Raw genomic sequence first — 26,367 nt, forward strand, 5'->3', positions numbered from 1 at the left:
CTAACATGGATACTATTTTTTATGCTTGTGCTGAAAAGTGAGTTCTGTCTGTTCTGGCCATGCTTACATTATTATTTTCGAAGGCCTGTGTTGCTTTGGCTTAAACAATTTCTTTTATAGATTTATAAAATAATATCTTTATCGTAGATGTTATTTCAGTTAAATATAAGAAGGTATGCAAGGTGAGTGCAGATTACTGAGCACATATTACAGCAAATGCAAATAAAACCTTTATTAGAAAAAAAGAGAAACAGTTTTAGTTAAACATAAAGGAGAACTCCTGTTAAAGAAATAGAGTTTATCTTTACACAGTAGTATTATTTCAATTTCTTAATAATGTAATTTTTCCATATTGCTAATTTTAAAAGTTAAACGAGAAAACAAATGATTATATTACCTTTGTTCAAGGTTAATGAAGACACAAAGAAAAACAATGTGACATTGCAAGCTGAAACAAACAATACTATGACATCCAGACTGTCTCAAGCTGAAGAGCATAAAGATATTACTGGTCAGGAAGCCACACCATGTCCAGATGATATCAATCTTCATACAGAAATAAAGAATGAGGTCACTGAAGAGTCTCAAAAAAAGACCAGAGGAGCTCCTGAATACAGCCATGCTGATGAGAGTTTAGAAAATATTAACACTGCTACTGAAGCATCTCAAACAGCTGAACCACAACAAGAAGACGTTACTGAAGAAATGACAAGAGGTAGATCTGCTTTATCAGTTAGTAATGTGGAATCCTCAAACAGTTCCCCAAATTTCACTCTTGTGCTGTTTGGAAACAGCTCTGCAGTCCATTTTGGAGATGAAAATATACTATTTGGAGCAGAACATGTTCCTCCAGATCAGGCTCACATCCCCAGAAATATAAAAGTGTCAGGACATGTTTTGTCAGTGGTCAATATACTGGACTTGCATGAGGGTGATCTGTACCACATCACTGGTCAGTTAGTCAGTGAAAACAACATCCAGTCCTTCATCTTTGTCCTGAAGCTGGGACAACTTACAGATGATGATAAAATGGGACTTGATTGGCTGGAAAGAACATTTGGAGAAGATGCTCTGTCCTTTGTGATGATTCTGTTCACTTATGAGAAAGAGGAGGAGTGTGACACCATCATTGATGACCTGAAGAACAACACTGTTCTAGAGGAACTGATGAAGAAGTGCGGTGACAGGTACTGCACATGCAGCAAGAGCATGAACAACCAATCAGAAATGAAAACACTGCTGGAGAAGATTGATCATCTCGTGTCTGAGAACAATCAGTGCTGCTACACTGCTGAGACCTACAGTAGAGAATTAAAGACTAAAGAAAACCAGCAAGACGAAGGGAGGCACAAAGGTGGTGTATGATTTTCTTGTCTTATGAATACCAGAAATGGGTATTAAGTAAGGTCCACACAAAATTGGAAGATTGAATTTTTTTTTATTTTAGCTGCCTATCACAGTATATTGAAGTCGACTGAATTAAATTAAGAGACTAAAAGTAATTGTCAATTGGCTGCTCAGCTGTTTCATGGCCAGGTGTGTGTTATTTCCTCATTATTTCACTTACAATTAAGCAGATAAAAGGTCTGAAGTTGATTTTAAGTGTGGCATTTAGATTTAGAATTTGTTTTTGTTAACTCTCAATATAAAGTTACAATGAAATTAATACAAATTAAAGCTGAAACTGCACTTTGACCTCATTCATTATTTAGTGTGATGTCAAATATACTGTGGTAGTTAGCTAAAATAACAATAACTTCGCTAATGTCCAAATATTTATGGGCCACACTGCATGTAATATATACACTCACCAGTCACTTTAATAGGAACACCTGTACATTAATGTAGTTATCTAATCATTTACACATTTACATTTATTCATTTAGCAGACGCTTTTATCCAAAGCGACTTACAAATGAGAAAATACAAGCAAAGCGATATATCAAGCAGAGAACAATACAAGTAGTGCTACCATACAAGATCCATTAATTGAGTTCCAGAAGAAGCACAGTGCGCAGAGTAAAGGTGTAAGTGCAATTTAAAAAAAATAAAATATGTCTTGGTTAGGTGTTCACGGAAGAGGTGAGTCTTTAGCTGTTTTTTTGAAGATGGTGAGAGATTCTGCGGTCCGGATTGAGGTTGGAAGTTCATTCCACCACTGAGGAACAGTTAGTTTGAAGGTTCTTGAAAGGGACCTTGAGCCACGCTGAGTAGGAACTACTAAGCGTCGGTCGCTAACTGATCGCAGATTGCGTGAGGGAACGTAAGCCTTCAGGAGATAGTTGAGGTAGGAGGGTGCTGTTCCAGACAAGGTCTTGTACGTGAGCATCAAGGCCTTGAATTTGATGCGGGCAGTTACACTAAGACAGTGGAGGGAGATGAAGAGGGGTGTGACATGGGTTCTCTTGGGCTGGTTGAAGACGAGGCGCACTGCAGCGTTCTGAATCATCTGAAGGGGTTTGATGGAGCTGGCTGAGAGGCCCGAGAGTAGTGAGTTGCAGTAGTCCAGTTTTGAGATAACAAGAGCCTGGACTAGTATCTGTGTAGCCGGTTCGGTGAGGTAGGGTCTGATTTTCTTGATGTTGTACAGGATGAATCTACAGGACCGTGCAGTTGTTGAGATGTGGTCTGTAAAGGTCAAGCTGTCATCACGTATCACCCCAAGGTTCCTGGCTGTCCTGGTTGGTTTGAGTGCGGTTGAGCCGAGCTGTACGGTGAGGTTGTGGTTGATTGAGGGACAGGCTGGGATGAAGAGAAGCTCAGATTTTGCCAGGTTGAGCTTAAGGTGGTGTTCCCTCATCCAGACCGAGATGTCTGACAGGAAAGCAGAGATGCATGCAGAGATGGATGGATTGTCAGGCTGAAAGGACAAATAGAGCTGGGTGTCATCAGCAAAGCAATGATATGAGAAGCCATGAGACTCAATCACCTGCCCTAGAGATGTAGTGTAGATAGTGTAGAAAAGAGGAGTGGACCCAGAACTGACCCCTGTGGAACACCAGTTGTGAGTTGCTGAGTTTCAGAAATACCTCCCCTCCATGATACCTTGAAGGATCTGTCAGACAGATAGGATTCCACCCAGAGCAGAACCGTTCCAGTGATGCCCAGGCTGGAGAGAGTTGACAGGAGGATCTGATGGTTCACAGTGTCGAAAGCAGCAGAGAGGTCAAGTAGGATGAGGACAGATGATCTAGAGGTTGCTCTTGCTAGTCATAAGGTTTCAGTGACAGAAAGCAGAGCAGTCTCCGTGGAGTGATTGCTCTTGAAGCCAGACTGCTTGGTGTCCAGGAGGTTGTTCTGTGTGAGAAAATTGGAGAGTTGATTAAAAACGGCTCTCTCAAGAGTTTTGGAAAGAAAAGGGAGGAGGGAAACAGGTCTGTAGTTGTCAACTACAGCAGGGTTAAGTGATGTTTTTTTAAGCAGTGGGGTAACCCGCGCCTGCCTAAATGAGGTAGGGTATGTGCCAGTATAGAGGGATGTGTTAAAGATGTGTGTGAGTGCAGGTAATAGTGTGGGAGAGATTGACTGAAGAAGTTGAGAAGGGATAGGGTCAAGAGGACAGGTTGTGGGATGGCTAGAGAGGAGGAGTTTAGAGACATCAGTCTCTGAGAGAGGAAAGAAGGAAGTCAGTTGGGAGTTACACAGATTAGGAGCCAGTCTATGCATGTCTGGGGTTGAGAACTGGTTCCTGATTGATGTAACCTTGTTGGAAAAGAAAGTGGCAAAGTCATCTGCAGTGAGAGAGGTAGGGGAAGGGGGAGGAGGAGGACAGAGAAGAAAGGAAAAGGTTTTGAAGAGAGTGCGGGTGTTGGGAGAACTGCCAATCTTCTCTTGGTAGAATGTGGCTTTAGCAATGTAGATGCTATTGGAAAAAGAGGACAGAAGTGTCTGGTAATTGATTAGGTCAGGTGGGTTGTTAGATTTACACCATTTCCTTTCAAGATGCTCTTAGTTTGGCCCGGTTGTTACACAGAGCTTCTGAGAGCCAAGGGCTAGAGCGTGATTTGCGAGCAGGTCTGGAGGTTAGGGGGTAGATGCTGTCAAGAGAAGATGTTAAGGTGGAACATAGCATGTCAGTTGCGGTGTTTAAGTCAAGTGAGGGAAGTAAGGTTGTGACAACAGAGGAGAAATGTGAGGGGGAAAGGGAGGAAAGGGAAAGGGAACGAAGATTGCGACAAAAAGAGATAGAGGGTGGAGACAATGAAGGGGTGGGGGAGAGAAATAGAGAACTAGATAAAGAAATGGTCAGAGGTGTGGAGAGGAGTAATGAGAAGATTGTGTGTGGTGCAGTTACATGTGAGGATGGGGTCGAGCTGTTTGCCGGCTTTGTTGGTTGCTGGTGTGGTGAACTGCTTGAGGTCAAATGTGGGAAGGAGAGCAAGAAAGTCAGCTGCATGTGGCTTGTCTAGATGAATGTTGAAATCACCAAGTACCAGAAGAGGAGTTCCAGTAGCGTGTCAAATTCATCAATGAACTTCCCCAGTTGACCTGGAGGACAGTAAACAACAAGAAAGTGCATTTTGGCAGGGTTAGTGACTGTAACAGCATGAAATTCAAAGGAAGTGTATGAGCAAGAGGGAGAAAGACAGGTAAATTTCCATGTTTTGGAGAGAAGCAAACCTGTACCACCCCCTCGTCTGTTGGGACGTGAGAAGTTGGAGGCTAGGGCAGTGAGTGTGGCAGTGTTCTCAGCATGGATCCAGGTCTCAATCAGAGCCAGCACACTGAGGTTGGAGTGGGTTGCAAAGGCAGGAATGAAATCTGCCTTGTTGACAGCAGATTGGCAGTTCCAAAGTCTTAGAGAATGAGAGGGAATCTGCAGAGGCCACATTCAGAGAGCGTAGGTTGTCCAAGTTATGTACTTTTCTGGGAGTATGCTGCGGTCTGCGCCTGTGGCAAATAACAGGGATAAACTGATGACGCATGTTAGTGTTAGTAGCTGTGTAAACAGGTAAACAGCAAGAGGAATAAAGGGAGAAAAAAAAGTATACCTAGCAGCACGTGTGGTGTCTTGTCGGTGTCCTTGCTCGGTGGACGCGCAAAATTAGCTTTAATCTATCAACGTATATACAGCTCGTAGCAAAAAGGAAGCACAGTTTCAGCTTCTATCAGACAATAAGTGATAAAACTAATTTCAGCTAAAAAAAAACTACAGAATGAAACACTTACCAGTTACTGTTCGCCAGGGTCAATAATTGCTTTTGCTGTTCAACCAAGATAGCTTTTGCTAATCAACCAATCATGTGGCAGCAGCACAATGCATAAACTCATGCAGATACAGGTCTAGAGCTTCAGTTAATGTTCACATCAAAGAGCACATTTGTTCACATCAAACAGTCTGATCTCTGTGACTTTAACAGTGGCATTGTTTTTGGTACCAGACGGGCTGGGTTGAGTATTTCAGAAACTGCTGATCTCCTGGAATTTTTACACACAGCAGTCTCTAGAGTTTACACAGAGGTCACACTTTTTCACCATTCTGATGTTCGATGTGAACATTAAATGAAGATCTTGCCCTTTATTTGCATGATTGTATGTATTGTGCTGCTGTCACATGATTGACTAATTAGATAACTGCATAAATGTGCAGGTCTACATGTGTTCCTAATAAAGTGGACAGTGAGTGTAGAGATGTTAACAGTTTGGTGAAACAACATTTTGGACTGAAGGACTTCATCAGTCATGCAAGAGTGCTTCTGAGGCAGTAGTAACACCAGTGGATATTCTAAATGCTTGAAGATGTAATAGCTTCAGTCAAAACATAACATTTTTTCATTGAGGCTGGAGATCTCACAATTGTCCTAGATGATTTAAAACTTTTTAAATATAATATCCATAACTGTCTTATTACTGAGATAAGTACGTACCAAAGAAATTCTCTCTGTGCTAGCAGTCAAATGTGTGGAGACCCATACATTACTTCTCTCAATAATGCTAAAACAGTGCATGGCATTATCTATAATGGTTTTAGGGAATCCATAGTTGTAAAAATAATTGCATAATTCCTTACTTTTGCTGGAGAAAATCTTTATTCTCACTGCAGGTGCATTTATGTCTCACTCGCTGTGAATAAGGGATGGAATCATTGCACATGTGAAGAGTTGTACTCCAAGTAGCAATGACATTAGATCAGTTTATAATGTATGGTGGTTTTCAATGTGGAATTTACTGACAAGGATATCTCTAGAAATGTTATGTTTGAGCTAGGGTGAGCAATAATTCATGTATATTCTATAGCTTAGTAAAATATGGAGAAGGAGAAAATTAAAAAAGCTGGAGCTCCTAAATTTTGCACTTAGCAATGCCTTCAATGTATCTAAGAAATAATGTGGATGCATGCCCAGCAAACTGTACAAAGAACTTTTGCTCAACAAATCCAATGAGAAGCTGCATTGTAATGTTCGTACTAACACGTTTTACTTGGGAGTAAAATTTGTAATTGAAGCTGAAGCAATTCCTCCTTATTAGGAAAGTCTGTATGCAGGCTTTTGATATCCATAAAAGACTGTTTTCATTTAATAAAGACTAACAAAAAAGAGATTGTTTTGCAGGGAATATTCTTTGAAGTCTTCAAGGATGTGTAAACAAATGTGAGGAGTCTTTCACAAATGTTGGTAAAGACTGAACCATGGGATGGAAAATGTCATCTACAATGGTGCTTGAAAGTTTGTGAACCCTTTAGAATTTTCTGTATATTTTCTGCACTTATATAGTGCTTTTATCCAAAGCGCTTTACACTGTGTCTCATTCACCCATTCACACACACACTCACACACCAATGGTAGCAGAGCTGCCATGCAAGGCGCTAACTTGCCATCGGGAGCAACTTGGGGTTCAGTGTCTTGCCCAAGGACACTTCGGCATGTGGAGTCATGTGGGCTGGGAATCAAACCGCCAAACCCCACGATTAGTGGACAACCTGCTCTACCACCTGAGGCACAGCCGCCCCATGTATATCTGCATAAATATGTCCTAAAACAGATATTCACACAAGTCCTAAAAGTAGATAAATAGAGCCCAATTAAACAAATGAGACAAAAATATTATACTTTGTATACTACAACCTACTACAAACTACTAGCAAACTACAGATGGGCAGCAATGTTCTTTTTGGAGAGCAGTGGCTTTCTCCTTGCAGCCCTGCCATGCACACCATTGTTGTTCAGTGTTCTCCTGATGGTGGACTTATGAACATTAGCATTAGTCAATGTGAGAGAGGCCTTTAGATGCTTAGAAGTTTCCCTAGGTTCCTTTTAATGACATTTTGGCAGACACCCTTGTCCAGAGCGACTATTTATTTCATTTAGACAACTTAGCTGTTGAAGGTTAAGGGCCTTGCTCAAGGGCCCAGTAGTGGTAGCTTAGTGGTGCTTTGTTTGTGCCATCATACACTTCCACAAACATGTGTTGTGAAGATCAGCCTCTGATAGATCCCTTTTCTTTAAATAAAACAGGTTGTTCACTCACACCTGATCATCATCCCACTGACTGAAAACACCTGACTCTAATTTCACCTTCAAATGAACTGCTAATCCTAGACTTTCACATACTTTTACTCCTCACGGATATGTAATATTGGATCATTTTCCTCAATAAATAAATGACCATTTGTTTAATTCCGTTCTCTTTGTCTACTTTTATGACTTGTGTGAAAATATGATGTTTTAGGTTACATTTATGCAGATATTTAGAAAATTCACAAACTTTCAACCACAACTGTAGATCCTGTGATATTAATTTTTGTGGGACAAAGCTCCAGACAGAATTGGATGAAATGGCATTAGCAATAATAAACTGGATAGAGGACTGTATCTGGGGAGTGATGTTATGGTCAACCCACCTAGAGAAGCTGGTATCAGAAAACTCTGTCTATGCTTCTTTAATTTAAAAACCTTTTCTCAAGAAATCAACTGCCCCACATTTATCTGCTAACTTTTATTTATAGACCATAACACTCATCTGTCAGAAGAGAAGAAAGTTACACATATCAGTGAAGAACTGACAGAAAAAGGAAAGGTAAGCATCTCCTTATCTAGTCAAATTAAAGCTTGTGCCCCCGAAAGGCATCGCTAAGTTTCATGTGTCATCAAATACAGTCTGTTATAACTAGAGCATTTTCAACAGGTTTCTCAGTGGGTGCATCACTAAGGAGAGCAAAATTGTTAAAGACTTAAAACAGGATAAACAAATTTTTGTGATATAAAAAAGAAACCAAGATAAATTATGTCAGAACCTTTTTTCACTTGTGTTGTGAAATTTTAACCAGTTAAAGTGAAAAACAGAAAGAATGTGGGTGGGGCACGGTATAGAATGACCTGGTTGCACAAGTGGGCACATCCCTAAACTAATACTTGGTTGAAGCACCTTTAGATTTTACCATAGCATTCAATCTAATTTTACCACATGGTTTGGCATGATTTAGTTGGGCTTGGATGTTTTTTGTGAGAAAGGGCTTCCATCTAGCCCCCATACCCCATAACCCAGACATGTGAAGAATAAGAGAGACTGTTGTCACATGCAGAGAGCAATCAGTACATGTCAGCTATTCCCTCAGCTCCTTTAATGTTGCTGTAGGTCTCTCGGCAGCCTCCCTGGCAAGTTTTTGTCCTATCCTTTTATAAATTTTGGAGGGACATGCTGTTTTTGGTGATGTCACAGTGGCGCTCCATTTTCTCCACATATTGATGTTCACAGTGTTCCATGGTACATCTAATGTTTTGAAAATTCTTTTATACCCCTCTCCTGATCGATTTCTTTTGGCAGTCAGACCCTGTACATGCTTTTAAGCTCTTTGTGGACCATGGCTTCAGCAGTCAGATAGAACCAAGATGTGAAGAAGATTCTACAGAAACAGCTGCTATTTATTTAGGGTTAATCAAAATAATTTCATTGATGACAGCTGTATGATAATTACCTTTCAACTTGAGATTGAATGTGATTGGTTCATTCGGAACACAATGTGAACCTTTTTGTAGTATAAGAGAATGTTTGTTTTCTGAAATTACTTTTTTGTGGTATTGTTTTATTTTGAAAGCTTTAGGATAGTTTAGGTGAAATACATCTGATGTAAGAAAAAGAGTATCCCCCACATAGTAACACACGTATACGCAATATTAATACTACTTTTTTCTTACTACTCACTTTCTTACTAATTTAATACTCTTTTTCTTACATCAGATGCATTTCACCTAAACCATACTTAAGTTTTCAAAATAAAACAATTTGTGTGTGATTAATACTGGGAGAAAAACATTTCACAATAGTCTCATTAACATAAACACATTTGTTGGGGGAGATCCAACACAACACACAAAACCACCACCTCAGGAAAGGAAGGACAAAACCCAGACATACAGGTGCCAAAATGACCCACTGATACAGTCTATAGGGTTACCCCCCCACCCCTGCTCATAACTTGGCTGTACCTACAGAACTGTTGGTCAGGGGAACACAAAGGGTCATAAATCAACACACTACTTTGATTGACAGTTTTACAGAAAGTGTATGATATAACTACTCATAGCCATTCTCTCAAATGGCAGCATGGCCTGGGACCCACCCATAGGTGCTTGGTAGATTGGAACCAGACCACGATGAGTTTGACATGCACTGCTCACACCATGCTTTGATGTCTCGTAACATGGACAGCTAGTAGCAAAATTGCCTTTCCCATTCCAACACGTGCTCAGAGGAGAAATGGGCAGAGGCTGGGGTACCATGTGGGTGCAAAAGAATGTCTAGTATATGAACAGAGGGAGCAACCAGTTGGGCAATAGGATAACCTGTGAGGGAACAGACAACTGTCATGGATATGCTGGGGACTACAGTTCCCAGCAGCCACTGCACCCCATCACATCACTGTCACATGTCCACCTGCACCTGATTCACATTCATGTTAATGAGCACTTGTGTGTATATATAGTCACTGGCGTGCACTCTGTTTGCTTTGATTGTCTTTGTTTGCCGTTGTTTCTGTTGCGGTGATTATGGTCTTTGTTTTATGTTTATTCTTAGCCTTAGTGTTTTTGCCACAAGTTCTATAGATCCCGTTTTGTTTGAATTTATATTAAACCTAAACTGCACTTGCATCCGTCCCTGCCTCCAAACCCTGACAGAAAGCAAAGCCTTAAAAAAAAGCGGTTGTAGCAGATTTTTTCTCGACCCAAGAAGTAATATTGGAGTCCCTGAGCTTGCAGCCAGAGGGAGGGACTCTTGTATCAGAGTCACACAAGCATGGCTGAAAAAGCCATGCATAAGATCTTTCCCCACCCTCACTCCCCTACTGCAGATCTCGCCCAGCCTACCGAGTCAACAGAGAATGTTGCTCGGCCACCCTGCTCGACTAAGGATGCTGCTCAGCATCTCAGCTGAGGACATTGCTCCATCTCTTGTTTTGGCTGAGAGCTTTGCTTTGCCTCCCTGCTCCACCTTGGACATCACTACGCCAGGCTTCTCTCCGGATGTCGTTCTGCTTTCCTACGCTTTCCTGCTGAGGATGTCGCTCCACTCCAAACCCTGACAACAACAGAGTGGAATAGCAATCCAATGATGATTGAGAGATGATTAAACTCGGTCCAAAACTTTTGTAAGCACTGAGAGGCTCACCTTAGCTGTCTCCTGGGTGGCCTTTGAGATTGCGTCACCCAGATCTACACAGTTTTGATATCAGGGTCAGCTTGCTGCATAGCCCTAATGCCAGCGACATTGTGTGATAAAGCATATAAAGGAAATGTGCTGTCTGACTCATCCTGTGAGTCCAAAACAGTCACTTCCTCTGCAGCAGATTCAGAGGAATAGGAAGTGTCAACATCTAGTTGTTTCGAGCTCACCACACTCACTTCCAATACCTCTTGTGGCTAATTGAGGCTGTGGCAGGCTGAACTCAGACACACAGGAGACAGGAGTAGGGAAAAAGTGCTCTTTTAATTTCAAAATAGGTGGGGACAGAGAAAATGAGGGAGTGAGAAATCGAGGTGAAGGACATTGTTGTTGTGGTCTTCCCAGCATGGGGTGCACCATACAGGCTGGAGCAGCATCGAGATAGAACCCAGTGCTGTGCTGTCCACAACAAGATGGGTGCTGAAGTGGAGCTGTCCAGTCAATGTAGTCCAATTTAATGTCTGAATTCTCTCATTGCCCACACAATGGCCCACAGCTCATGGTCAAAGGTGGACCAATGCCGCTGTGTGGGGTTCAGTAGCATATACTACCACATGCTCAAGTCCATCTTTGTCATACAACAACATAACCCAGAATAAACACATGATCTCTGGCGAGGTGGCATTTTCTTGGTTTCAGTTTCAACCCTGCAGATTGGATTTTTTTAAAACACTTCATTCAGACTAGATAGGTGTTCCTAAAATGTTATAAATCAAACTTTATGCTGCTTTTCCACTGCTTTCCCCAGCGGTCAAGTTCCCTTTCCCCAGGAACTAGGGACTTTTGGAGGTACTCGGTGTGTTTCCACCACAGGAACAGTTTCTAAATTAAGTTCTGGGTAAAATATTTAGCCCTTGTAAAGTACCTTCTCAGGAGGTGGTACTTTTTCAAAAGCCAGGAACTTTGGGGAGTTGGACTTGGGCACTCAACATGCTGACTGGTTGAGAGCACGCAGAATTTTTTTCCATCACCATTATTATACGTCTATTGTGGTGCATACAGTAATAGTTGTTTATTGCGATTCGAATCAACACAATGGAGTTTCTTAAAAAATATGACCAATGGACTGATGACGAGGTTCAGGCCTTAATAAGTATTTATGCTGAGGATGAAATACAGCGGGAACTGTAAATGGTGACCCGCAATGAAAAAGCATACTTAAAACTATCGAGTGGGTTAAGCGAGCTGGGCGTTATTCACACAGGAAACCAGTGCAGAGAGAAGCTCATGCACACGCATTCGTCTCAATCATCTCAGCAATAGCTGATAAAATCTGTTTGCTTACTTTAAGTCCAGCATTACGAGTATTCTGAATTCGCTTTACTACCACTGCTCATCTCTTTTTCAGCGTTTTCTCAGTTACCTCTTTAGGAAAACAATACATCACAATCAACAGCAGCACAGTTTGAATCTCCTACATACTTGTTGCAGTGTCATTATCAGATTTCAGAAAATAGACTGTCTGTTTTTAAACACGAACCTTTATCCAAAGATTTCTAAAAACTAACTCTGTGATCGGGAATCAAACATAGGCCGTGGCAGTGAGCATGCCAAATCCTAACCGCTAGACCACCAGTTTGGTTGGAGCAAACTCTTTTGTTACTGTTCAAAGGTTTGTGTTCCAATCAGAGCTGCTACATGTTTTTATGAGGTGAGCAAACATTTAACATTATTACATCATTAAAATGAGCTTACTTTGCATCAATAATCAGTTTGATTGTAGCAAACTTCAAGGCTCCATGTCCTTGTCACGCGCAGTCATACATCATGAGTGCTAAGAGCATATGCTTAGGCTTCACAGTATTTTAGACTGCTATGGAAATGCAGACAGCAAAGGTCTGAAGGAACCAAATTGTCCCTTAAAAAGTTCCTGGGATTAATTGTTCCGGGTAATTTAGGTGGAAAAGTGGCTATAGTCAAGATATGCAGATGTGCCATGGCAGCCCTATGAGGACTAGCTCCAACTGTTTGAATGTGGCAGGGGAATTTGAGAAACCAATCGGCTTGGATTGCCACTGATAGAGTCCTTGTCTGGTTTTAAATGCTGTCTTTTCTCTGTCCTCCACCTACCAATAGCCATTAGAGAAATCTAAGATGCTGAACCACACAGAGCCTCCTAATGCATCCAGTGTATAATACACATGGGGTAGAGGGTGAGAGTCTTTTACAGTCCAAGTTCAAGCGTCTATAATTGACACAAAATTGCCAGGTGCCACATTTCTTTTTCACAGGCACCACTGTGTCACATACTTAAGTAATGGAGTTGAGGACGGATGCAAGTGCAGTTGAACAGTTTTATTAAAGGAGATAAAAGCAAACAAATCCAAATCAGTAGTCCAAAGTATGGTCCAAAAACATGCAAAAGGTCAGGCAAACAGGCATAAATAGGGTGAGGCCATAATCAGAGTCGAGAAACGAGGTCAGAGAACCTCTGAAACGAAACGAGAAACAAAGTACAATCGCTTGGTATGAGAAACTCAAAACTCAAAGTGCACAGACACACGGGGGGTTTAAATGACAAACGTAATCATTGGTAAATACAGACAGCTGAAAACAATATTGACACACCTTCAGAAAACAACCAATGACTAAATGATTGCAGAGACAGAACATAATCATAAAAAAATCACGTGTCCAAAGTAAACAAAGTCACTGTCATTGAAAACTGAAAAGCGTGTGTTTGCTAAGCGCTCGCGCACAAGCATTCGCTTCAGTTTTCCGAGCACACTGCAATCTTGCAGCGCTGGCTCGAGGGGAAATGGTGACACACTGGAGATACCCAAGGACTATAGATTTCCTCAATGACACAATCAGCTACTTGTCTCTTTATTTTGGCCTGTTTTTCAGGAGACGCACGATATGCATGTTGTTTAATAGGAGCCTGTTCAGTTGTTCGATGTAATGTTTCACTAGTGGGCATTTACCAGCTTTCTGCTTGGAGGAGCTGAAGATTTCGTTGTACTCAAACAGCAACGTTGAGAGTGCTGCTCTCTGTTATGACTCATTCAGTGATACAGGTGGCACCACTGTGTAAAAGGTTGCTGCTGCCATGTTAACTGAAGCATGGTGAAGATGCTGGATGTCAGAGTCATCCACTGAGTAAAACTCACTGTTGTATTCACTTAATACTGTTGAATGGTAAATGCCACTAGGGGAGGTGTAGTATGATGTGGGAACTGGATGCATATATGGAAGGAAGAAGAAAAAGGAGTTCTTGGAATGCAATGTTTAATTAAAGAGCCATATGCGTTACCAGAGTGTAATCTTGCTTGATTTATGTGACTATACAACAAACCGGCGACGAGGATGGCAGTTCATCTTCCTCCTACATAATTACAATGTCATGGTGAACCTACAATTTCATTCGGAATATGAACGCAAATATTTAAGAACTACCTGTTAGCGATTCATGCAGAGGGAGATGACTGGCCTGATACTCGTTAGCGTGCTACATTGCTTCACTGCCTCGGAACATAAGCACAGAGAGTTTTCTACACCCTTCCTAACATGGGTACGACTTATGCATCTGCATTTACAGCTCTGAGGGTGCACTTTGTACCAAAAGTTAATGTCATTGCGGAGCGACATAAATTTCGTCAAAGGGAGCAAAGGCATGATGAAAATATTCTGCAGTATGTGGCTGCGCTCCGTGATATGGTGTCATTATGTGCATTTGGTGATAAAGAAGATAAAATGCTGAGAGATCAAATCGTTGACAAAGTGTATAGCAGTCGAATTTGTGAACATTTATTGCTTGAAGCAGATTTAACGTTAGACCGAGCAATACAAGTTGCAATACAAGTGGAAAATGCAATGGCTAATGCGAGTGAATTTGCGAAGCCTGCCGAATTACCAGTTCAGAGACTGCACGTGAGAAAAAAAGAAATGAACGTGCATAGAGGCACACAGGAAAAGCATCCGAGTTGACTGAAAGTACACTCGGAACGCAAATGCTACCGTTGTGATTCCAGCAGTCATTTAGCAAATTCCAAGCATTGCCCAGTTCTAAACAAGACCTATAAATCATGCGGCAAAATTGGACATTTTGCTAAAGTGCATTGAAGTTCCTGAACTGACTGTTTTGTACATGACTAGCACACCAACTGCTGCAAACAAAATTGTGTGCAACATTGAAGTGAGCACATTGTCAGGTACTACAAAGCAAGAATTAACTGTTTATACAGGATCTCCTGTATATATAAGCAATACTTTTCTGAGCTTCCCCTGGAACAGTCTGATGTGCGTCTAGACACATATTCAAAAGATGACCTTCCTGTGCTGGGATTAATTAAGACTTGTGCACAACATGGAGAATGTTGAGTACCTGCCACCTTCTATATTGTGAAAAGTGGAAACCCACTGATGGGTATGGACTTAATATCTTCCTTGAACCTATGCATAAAAGGGAATAAAGTAATCACCTCCAAAGAGTCTATACAGCACGTGTCTCATTCTGTCACGCCAAGCTTTGGCTGTGCAAAGAACTTTGTGCATAAAGGGAAATTGCGTGAAAATGCTGTCCCTGTGCAACAGAAGTTGCACAAACTGCCTTTTTCTGTAAGGGATGCTGTAAGGGAAGCTGAACCGTCTGCTAGCAGCAGACATTATTGAAAGAGTAAATGCCTCGCCCTGGGTATCGTCCATCATAGTGACTCAGAAGAAATCTGGAGATATCAGAATGTGTGTGGATCACAGGGAACCCAACACAGCAATCACTGTAGACACCTATCCCATTCCACACATTGAGGTACTGTTTTCACAGTTGAGAGGCTCTGTGATGTTTTCTACAATCAATCTAGTAAAATGCATACCATCAGGTTCCACTACACGAGGAAAGCAGAGACCTGACTGCATTTATAACACATGACGGCTTGTTCTGTTTCAAGAGGGTCTGCTATGGATTAGCGTCAACCCCAGCAGCATTTCAGAAACTAATGTCTACTCTCCTCAGAGATCTTCCAGCTGTCCAGTTTTATCTGGATGATATAATTGTGTTTGGTGATTCTGCTGCCAGTCATGATGCCCACCTCAAAACAGTGCTGCACAAACTGCAAGAAGTAGGTTTATGTCTAAATGAAAAGAAATGTAAGTTCCACCAGGAGAAACTCAAATTCCTGGGACATACCATCTCCAAAGAGGGGTTGATGCTAGACAACAGTCACTTAGAGGCAATACAAAAGGCCCCAGCTCCGTCAGATGCATCCACACTAAGATCATTTCTAGGCCTCACTACTTGGTATGCTAAATTCATTCCAAGCTACGCAACAGTTGTTGAGCCTATGAGAGATGTGTTCAGAAGAAATGTAGATTTTACATGGACCACCAAGGCACACCAAAGTTTCCAGAATGTAAAAGAACTGACTGTGGAGAGCCCTGCCTTGGCTTTATTTGAGCCTGCTTTGCCCACAATTGTTACAACAGATGCTTCGGACTATGGCATAGGTGGTATCCTGACTCAGCTACATCTGGGTATATCAGAAAGAACTGTAGCTTTTGCTTACAGAACCTTGACAGCTGCAGAGAGGAAATATTCTGTAGTCGAAAAAGAAGCCCTCGCTTGTGTCTGGGCAATTGAGCATTGGAGAACATATCTGTGGGGCATACAATTCAAATTAAGATCAGACCACCGAGCCTTGACTACCCCTTTGACTGCTAAGGGCATGGGACGTGCTGGACTAAGAGTAGCTTGATGGTCTGCAAGACTGCTCTGCTTCAACTATGACATGGAGTACAAATGTGGAGCTGACAACCGGGTAGCAGATTGTCTATCACGTCTACCATTGCCAAATGAAATTAACTTTGATTCCGAACCAGAAACTGTAGCTACCATTACCACCCTGCTGTCAGCTGTCCCTGTCACCGAGTTTGCTGCTGAAAGCTCCTCCTGTCCTGAGCTCACCAAGCTGCATCAATATATTGAGAATGGCTGGCCTACAACATCTAAAACATTGCCTGCTGATGTGCTTCCTTACTTCCCAGTAAGAGAGGAACTATCTACCAATGATTCTTATGTGCTAAGAGGAACTCACAGACTGATTGTGCCACTTAGCTTACGTTCACGTTTGGTCACTCTAGCACATGAAGGCCATCAAGGAATTGTGAGGACTAAACAATGACTTAGAGACTTATATTGGTGGCCTAAGATGAATTCGCATGTACAGTCCAAAATTGCAACCTGTACCACTTGCCAGCTTAACGATAAGACAGCTAGAACCACACATGCACCACTGATCCCAGTTCAATACCCAGCCAGTCCATGGAAAAAATGGGGCATTGATGTGGTAGGTCATTTGAGAAAGGCCCTGTTGGCTGCAGATATGCCATTACATTAATTGACTACCACTGAAAATGGCCAGAGGTCAAATTTGCACTTCACGTGACTGCGTCGACTGTTACCAGTTGTCTGAGATCAGTGTTCAGCCATAAAGGGAATCCACTAGAGATTGTCACAGACAATGGACCTCATTTCCTGAAAGAAAGAGATGTCAAGCACATTCGCACCTCCATATACCATCCGGAAGGAAATTGAGCTGTTGAGCATTGGAATAAGGTACTGAAGTATGCCATTCTGACTGCGGAGACAGAGAGGGCTTCATGGACATCATTTATTGTAGAATTCTTGCAAACATACAGAGCTACACCCCATGCTACCACAGGAACGTCTCCTTTCAAGCTCTTGTTTGGAAGAAAAATGAGGACAAAATTGTCAGTGCAATCCAAACCCTGCCATGAAAAAGCTGAGAACAAAAGTGATGCAAAATCAACAAAAGATGAAAGCATACCTGGACACAAAGCATAAAGCAAGGATTTCAAAGCTCAAGGAAGGTGGCCTTGTAAGGGTGAAAAAACTGTGCATGTCAAGAAAGGGAAATCAAAATTCAGTGACCCTATGCAGATTATAAGGAGAAAAGGGACACACAGTTACCAGCTGAGCGATGGACGAACTTGGGACTTGTCTCATCTGGCACGACTACATGCAGATTTCGCTCTGGCTGAAAAATCAGCTGCTGCTCCACCACTGGAAATTGTCGACTCCCAAGCAGAGAGACGTCGTTGTAGAAGGAATCCAATGTGGTTAAAGGACTATGTAACTTAAGGTCTCACAGTAAGCAAGAAGAAAGTAACGGTCAACTAGAAGTGAAAACATATGTTTATTGGTTCAAGTTAAGTTTAACTGTATGGATACACATAAATATTCATGTTCATGCTTGGTTACTAGAGAATTGTTCTGCATTTTGTGAAATGTATCGGGGGAAGATGTTGTGGATAAAAAATGTCATAAAATAAACATAAGGGAGACCTAGCGTCCAGCAAAGGGGAGAAGAAGAAAAGACGGGCACCTAGACACATAGAAGCGGGATAAATCAAAAAGAGGTATACGAGCTGAGCTGAGGAGGGCTAATACACACACACACACACGCTCGTACAGTCAAGGGCGGGCAAGTAGACACAACATACACACACACTCTCTCTTTCTCATACACACACATGAATAACTTTAATAATATCTTATAGTAATAGAGAAACTCTCTATAAAAAAACAGAATAGTAGGATATGCAGGACAGTAGAACTGTAATGATATTAAGAAGTTGGAAGTACAGTAAACCGCTTTTTAAGTAGTATAAATATATATAAAATAAGAAATATAGTGCAAATATGAAAATAAATTATAAACTAGAAATACAGGAAAATGTAAACTTACTCATGACTCAAATGGTGAGGGTTCTTGTCTCGCAAGGAAGGCCTTAATTTTAAGAAAGAACCATGAGGAGCCATTTATAAGGGTGGCTGAGTCAAGCTGCCCCCCCGCGAGATAACAGTAAGACCAAGGTCACTCTAGATTGTTTAGTCTTGTCCACTTTCTATTTTACGGGTTATCCAAACTCTCTGGTTTCGATTCCCTAGGTAAATGAAAAACGAAGTTTCTGATGCCCTAGGTAACTGAAAACTCTGGTTTCTGATTCTCTGTGTAATTCAAAACTCAGGGTTTTTATTTTCTGGGTTATTAGAAATGCCTGGGTTCTGATTTTATGTGTAAATTAAAACCCCTGGTTTCAATTCTATGTGTAAGTGAAATAGCCCTTTGCTGGAACATAAGAGTAAGGTAAATGAGCTCTTTTTTAACCCTATTGGTAGTGAGATCATAGTCTTCTTGAAACATCTGGGTTATTTAGTGTGTAAATACAGTATAAATACTGGAGCTTAAGCTCAGGGTGTTGGGATCACTTCTGAGAATTCTCATCGGTGTGGATCTCGTGTGGTGGAATGGAACAATAAAGCTGGACCCTTGCTTCTTCTCACTCACGGCTGGTGTATTTTTTTCTATCTCCAACTGGGCTCAGAGGTAGATGTGAGTATTGGCTTCTATGTTGAATTTTAAGTGTTTTTGGGTAATAGGCTAAATTTGAGCCAACAAAGACAAATCAGAAAACCTTGAATTAACTGAGTGTACTGTTTGTATCGTGTTCAGTGAAGCTACAGTACAGATGTAAACAATTAAGTCTGGGGGAGATGTTGTGTTCACTTAATACTGTTGAATGGTAAATGGCACTAGGGGGAGGTGTAGTATGATGTGGGAACTGGATGCATATATGGAAGGAAGAAGAAAAAGGAGTTGTTGGAATGCAATGTTTTAAGTAAAGAGCCATGTGCGTTACCCGAGTGTAATCTTGGTTGATTTATGTGATTACACAACACTCACCCAGATGCATTTGTTGCAGTGAAATGTCCTGCCCATTAGGATTCATAATCCAAGCCATAGTCAGTCTATTGTACACCTTGTTGACAGTGTGAGTGACCACTAGACAGGAAGAATCAGACACATTTGGCTCTAGATAACAAAGTCACTCAATAAATGAGTTGTGCTGATTAAACACACCTGAACTGGCACAGCTGACTCGCTGAGGGGTGGTAGGTTCATAGTGGTGGCCAGAGATATGTTGCAGCATGTTGGAACAAGGTTTTTGCCAGTAAAGAGAGGAACAGAGATTGCCCACAATTGTAGCTTTGCATGGCTGATATCCAGTAAAGCCTGATTTCTCACCAAAAATTCCCATGGTTTCCCTTAATACATTATACATGACAAGCTATGATATGATTCCCAGCTGGACTGTTATTGTGATGGTGCCCAATGTATCTACCATATGTTATTTCATGGCATGGGCCACAACATGGTCCATTTTCAATGGAAATGGTGAAATTGGCATGAAAATCTGCACTCATGAGAGACACACTGGAACCTAACTAAAATGTAGACCACTAACATTGGAACGTCCACTCCTTCAATTAGTCCTCTCACATATGACACCAGCAGTTTCTGGCCAGTGCTCGTGTCATCATTAATGCCTTTTGATATTGAATTATTGTCAGTTTGAGGGCCCACGGGTAGTACAGCTGGTGTCTGGGATGCAACATCAGCTACAGACCATTTCCCAGTCCACTTTGTCTGTCACCTCTGCTAGGAAAAATTTTAATGCACCCTGTTCTTCCTCCTCAGCACTGTTCCATCTGTGGGGGTTGGGGATGCGTCTTGCACGGGATCAAGCAGAGTATGAGTCTTTACAATCACAAAATTCCATAAATGGCTTACGCTCATCACTGTGCTGAAACATTTTTTTCTCTGGTGACCAGCCTCTCTGTGTCCCATCAAAGATCAGTGACCGGTGTCCATCCACCCCCAACAGCATTGGCACATGTCACCTGACTGAGAGCGGCCACCACCCCACTCATTCATAGCGTTAAGCCTCATTCCAGCTTTCATCTTGGGTTCTCATCTCCTAAGCATCTTAGCTTCATTCTCATGTCCCTCATTTCCTATGGCAAACTATCTACTGCTCTGTACAGTCCTCCATTATCTCCCAGCCTCTGTCATTACAGCTTCATTAGTGTAAGCGGCATTAACTGACATGTAATCCATTTTCATTGCCTCTCTAGCATTATCACACTGACCCACAAATATCACAGCCTACTTCTAATCTGCCACCCCCTGTTCAAGGCACAGGATACAGACCTGCCAGGAAATTATTATTATTTTTTTTACTCTTTGAGCATTATCAACATATGAGGAAAAGCCTTGTACAAATTCTCCAAAGCATATGCCGCTAAACTTTTTCGTGGAGCACGAGAGCGAGCTGAGAAGCTGGTTCTGAAACAATCCATAAACAGTCTCTGTCATGGTCCCATCTCAAATAGAAGTCATCCTCATCTTTATGCCACATCAAGGCTGTGAAGCGCTGAACTCAACATATAATAAATATTAGGTAGTTATCATTAACTATACCTTCAAATTTACAAGGAAATATATACTCATCACAGTTTCATCTGAACAACTTCTATGTTTATTAGGTACAACACCAACCTGTCTACACTTAGCCAGAGGGGAAACATGTACTACACACACATATATATATGCAAGGTCACTTAGTGTCACCTCAATTAAACTACATTCACAATTATGTCTTTTACATTCATAAGGAAAATGTGTGCATGATTATCAACAAGTACAAACAAGAATAAAAAATCAAATGCAAAAACAATGTAGATACAACATAATACTGTTAATAAAAAAGAGGATAATCACTAAACAAAATTTCTGTTGTACCAGATATATACCACTGAGCCACTGCTGCCTATAGTACAAAGAAAATACTGCATTCTGAGTAGGTGCAGGATGTGTGCTGTAATATAAATCTTCTCCATGGTATAAATACAAGCCCCTTTTTATGCATTTTTGTTCATTCTGAAGGGGTTCACTTGTATCTGCATAGGTTCAGCTAGGTTAGTCTTTTTCACTGCTGTTGCAAAGACCTGAGTGAGGGTAGGCTTTTGTATTTTATTCAGTAATTAAGAAAAGATAGACAAATAAAATAGTCAGCTAATAAATAAACTGAAATGTTTAAATGTATGATCTATTTTGCAGGAAAAGATGACAGAATCTGGAGCAGACAGATCAAAAGATGAAGAAAAGCAAAAGCTTGAAAAGGCTAAAGCAGAGGAACTGTATTTTAGACTTAATCTTAAGGAACAGCACAAACAAAAAATGAAAATTTCAGAAGTTCTTCAAATAACTTCACATTCATTCCACTGGAAGGAATCTTGTACAGAGAAAGAATTAGTGGGAACGTTTCTACAAAGGATACTAATGGTGGACCACAGGGCAAGATACATTACAATAAAGGAAGACTCTAACCATTCAGAACACACTGACTTCAACACAGGAGATGGAGATGATGATGATGATGATGATGATGGTTTTGCTGATTTTTTATCAAAGAAGACAGCATATATGGATAGTGAAAGCCATAAATCTCCTGTTCACCCCATGGATGTCCAGATGGCAGTGTTTCACTGCTCAGATCATTTCCTAAAGCAGCTAATAGTGAATAAACTGTCTCAGTGTCAGTACGCTCTGCCTCTGCTGGTGCCCAGTCCCTTCACCAGCAAGATCGAGTTTCCTCTCTGGACCTTTCGCCAAATCAGAAAGAGCTGGAAGACAACAGACTCATCTAAGAAGGTGATCAGTAAAACCCAGGCTATTTATGAAGCAGGAACTCCAATGGTGGCTTTCTTCAGGTTCGGCTCTGCATCTTCATCCAAATCTCAGCTGATGAACAGCTTGATCAATGAGAGACATCACACATTCTTCCACAGACACTGTCCAGGCAGCAGCAAGAACCGGTTACTGCTGGATGGAGTGGTGGAGATCGCATGGTACTGCCCATCTGGGAAGGAAACTGATCATTTCCCTGACTGTGTTGCATTCTGTAATCTCCATGGTGATGCTGTCACTAATAAAGAACTGGATATCCTGACTAAAATGTCCTCAGTGAATGTTGTACTTTTATCTGATTCTGAAAATGCAACATATAAGGGGCTACTACAGAACCTCTTCAGAGACACCAAGCCACTGATTTTTCTACTTTCTGAGGATGAATCAGGTGTCACAAGGTCTAAGAATGGAAAATACAGAATTGGCCTTAAAGACAGAAATCAGTCAGATGTAGCCAAGAACCTCAGAATGACTATCAAAGAGTGTCTTTTAAAGTCACCATCAATCTTCAGAATTGAAGATTTGAACATAACTGAATTGATTAGAAAAGATGAAGATGACCCTGCATGCAAGAGAGGGAAAGAAGCTGCAGAGATAATCATGAGCCAGTTGGAGGGTAATGAAGTGTCCAAATTAAAGGAAAAGCACCTTCCCTGTCAGGGGAAGTTATGGCTTAACTGGTGTGAGAAGAACAAAGACCTGCATCGACTTCAAGGGAACAACTTAGAAAAGCAAAAGATTGAGAACCAAAAAATAATGATGCAAATCCGTGAAGAGCAGCATAAATACAGACTCTCTGGTCTTATGGAACAATTCATTTCCTCACTGAAATGTCTACAAGAAAATGAAAAATTATTTTTTGTAAAGTGGGCTGGGATTCTCCTGGACAAAAAAACCTCAGATGATCTTTCAGATCTTCATCACAAATACAATGAAAAGTGGACAGTTTTAGACCTTATGAAGAAACATGATAAATCAGATAAAATGAAGAGGGAGCATAAAGAACTTGAGGAGCTTTCAGAAAAACTGAATGCAACAAACTTTGGATTGGAACACATCTTCAGAGAGATGGGTCAGATATACGAGTCTTTTATTTCTGTACAAACATTCAAGAAAGGATCTGAAGAAGAAAACATGTCCTCTCTCCCCAAGCTTGTAGCAGAACTCATGAAATCTGGTCACCCACTGGAGCTGATGGATGGAGATGCTGCTCATGTTCCTCTGATCTGGGTTTCAGCAGTTCTAGATGAACTTGTGAAGATACTGGGAGACCAGAGGGTGTTTGTGCTGTCAGTTTTGGGGATTCAGAGCTCTGGAAAATCCACCATGCTGAATGCCATGTTTGGACTCCAGTTTGCGGTCAGTGCTGGAAGGTGCACCAGAGGAGCCTTCATGCAGCTGGTCAGAGTGTCAGAAGAGATGAAGAATGAGCTGAAGTTTGACTACATTCTTATTGTAGATACTGAAGGACTACGAGCAGGAAAATCCACTCAACATCATGACAATGAACTCGCCACATTTGTTGTTGGTCTTGGAACCCTGACCTTGATCAACATCTTTGGAGAGAACCCTGCTGAGATGCAGGATGTCCTTCAGATTGTTGTTCAGGCCTTCCTGAGGATGAAGAAGGTCAGACTGAATCCCAGCTGTTTGTTTGTCCATCAGAATGTCAGTGACATCACAGCTGGAGAGAAAAACATGGAGGGAAGGAGACATTTACAGGAAAAACTTGATGAAATGACAAAATTAGCTGCAAAAGAAGAAGACAGTGAAGCTGAGAGTTTCAGTGATGTTATTAAATTCAATGTACAAGAAGATGTGTATTATTTTGCACAGCTCTGGGAGGGCAGCCCACCAATGGCACCACCAAACCCAGAATACAGCAGAAATGTTCAGGATCTAAAGAATGGCATTTTCAATAAAGCACACAATTCTACAGGTTTGACTCTCTCACAGTTTAAATCACGCATTAATAATCTTTGGAATGCATTACTCAACGAGAACTTTGTGTTCAGCTTCAAAAACACACTGGAGATAGCAGTGTACAGGAAACTGGAGAATATGTTTGGAAAATGGACCTGGACCCTCAGAAGTGCCATGTTAGATACTGAAGAAAAACTGCACAACAGAATTGAAAATGAAAAACTGGAAAAAATTGAAGATAAAGATGTTTATTCTATAATGAAAAAGACCAAAGAGGAAGTGGACCAATCAATGCAGAGTTACTTTGAAGAGGACAAAGACAAAGACATTTTAATTCAGTGGAGAGTGAGATATGAAAAGAAAATCACAGAGCTTTATGAAGACCTTGTCCAAGACACAAAACAAAATGTGAATGAAGTTATACAACAGCTACAGGCACGGGAGACTTTTGAACATGAAAGGACCCAGTACAATGCAAATCTGTTCAATCTGAGCAAAGCCCTTGCTCTGAAACTCAAAACCACAACAACTAATGAACAAGTTCTTAAAGATGAATTTGACAAAGTGTGGGAAAAATACATCACTGAACTGACACAAGACACACCTCCAGAGAGAACATTTGATTTTTGGGAGGACGCTGTACAGATTCTGTCTGTGGGAATTGAACAAGCTTCTGTGCATGAGCGGAAATCTCATCAAGACTACAGACAGATCGACAAACTGGGAGATTATTCATGTTACATTTCAAAAGTCAAAAGACCGAATGTTCTTCATTGCATTCCTGGCATGAATAAACCTTCTTCTGAAGACAGTGATTTAGTAAGAACTCTGATCATAAATGTGATCAGAGAAACCGAGGGATTAATGAACAAGATCTGCAACAAAATCAGAAGACTCGGGTACAAAGACAGCTATATACAGGAAATAACAGACCAGGTCAGGAAGAGAGTTGAACATCATCACAGTGGAAACCAGAGAATTATTTTAAAAAAGGAATTCATTCTGGATCTCTGTCTTCATGTGTGTGAATGTGTGAGTCACAGATTTACTGAACATCATAAACAATTCAGGGATGCAAATGATCCAAGAGTTTATCTGTCCAAGCAGAAACCACAACATTACAGTGTCTTTAAAAACTACTGCAGAGGAGCAACAACAACAAAAGTGTTTGGTGAACTGATCTGCAGTAACCTGAGAGAATCCATCCTGCAAGCGGTTTACAATAAAACTGCTATTGATTTGGCAGCACAGATGAGATCAGACATGCCAGAGTTTAACGGTAACAGAACAAACCTTGAGAAACACATCCTGAAATGTCTGGCAGAGGAGGAGAACTTTGAGAAGTACAAAGTGTACATTTTTAATCCCCAAAATCACTTCCAACACTTCATTACAGAGAAGGTTAATAAGTACATTACTGAAAATAACACCACAGTTCTGAACCTTTTTAAAGGAAATCTAAAAAACAACGAGCGGAGAGTAACGAATGCTGTTCACATTGCAACTGAAGAGGTGAAGAACAGCTGTGGTGATGCAGACATGTGGTTGAGAAATTTTACCCATTCACTAAAAGATGAACTGAGCTTAAAAGAAATAACCTTCACTGATCACAAAGAAATTACAGACTTTGATTTTCTACAGCAGGTTATTAGTGAAGGTCTCAGTGAAATTAATTCGGAGCTCCACAAAAGCTTTAACAGTGTAAAAGACATCGAAATGGTGAAGTTCAGGAAGAAACCACATGAGATTCTGATTGAACACCTTTGTCGATGCTGCTGGGGTCAGTGTCCATTCTGTAAAACCATCTGTACCCACACATTGGAGGATCATGATGGAGATCATAGTGTCCCCTTCCACAGGATAATTGGTATCAATGGGTGGAATTACAAAGCAACAACAAACCTCTGCTCTGATTTCTGCACAACACTTGTGCAAAGTAATAAACGTTTCCACCCCAGTCATGATACAGATAAGACAGTACCTTACAAATCATACAGAAGAGCAGGAGGAGTATATGAGACCTGGAGCATCACCCCTGATAATTCACAGCTCGCATACTGGAAATGGTTTGTGTGCAGATTCCAGAAAGACCTGGAGAAGCACTATAAGAAAACATTTCAGGGTTATGGTGAGATCCCCAGTGAATGGAGAAAGTTCACTAAAGAACAAGCTATTAAGAGTTTGGATGAATATATCTGATCTGACACAACTCTGATAAACAGAACCTGGCAGGAAC

General features: G+C 41.1%; 1 protein-coding gene across 1 annotated transcript; it reads left to right on the forward strand.

Moving 5' to 3' along the window:
- The first annotated feature begins 465 nt into the window (after positions 1-465).
- LOC128616308 (interferon-induced very large GTPase 1-like) lies at positions 466-26,367 on the forward strand. The gene is made up of 5 exons (XM_053638879.1): positions 466-1,359; positions 10,289-10,497; positions 15,611-16,128; positions 16,474-16,637; positions 21,579-26,367. The coding sequence occupies exons 1-5, from the start codon at positions 466-468 to the stop codon at positions 26,328-26,330; spliced, it is 6,537 nt and encodes a 2,178-aa protein (XP_053494854.1). The 3' UTR covers positions 26,331-26,367.

This window comes from Ictalurus furcatus, chromosome 12 (genome assembly GCF_023375685.1).
Source record: "Ictalurus furcatus strain D&B chromosome 12, Billie_1.0, whole genome shotgun sequence".
Taxonomy (NCBI): Eukaryota; Metazoa; Chordata; class Actinopteri; order Siluriformes; family Ictaluridae; genus Ictalurus; species Ictalurus furcatus.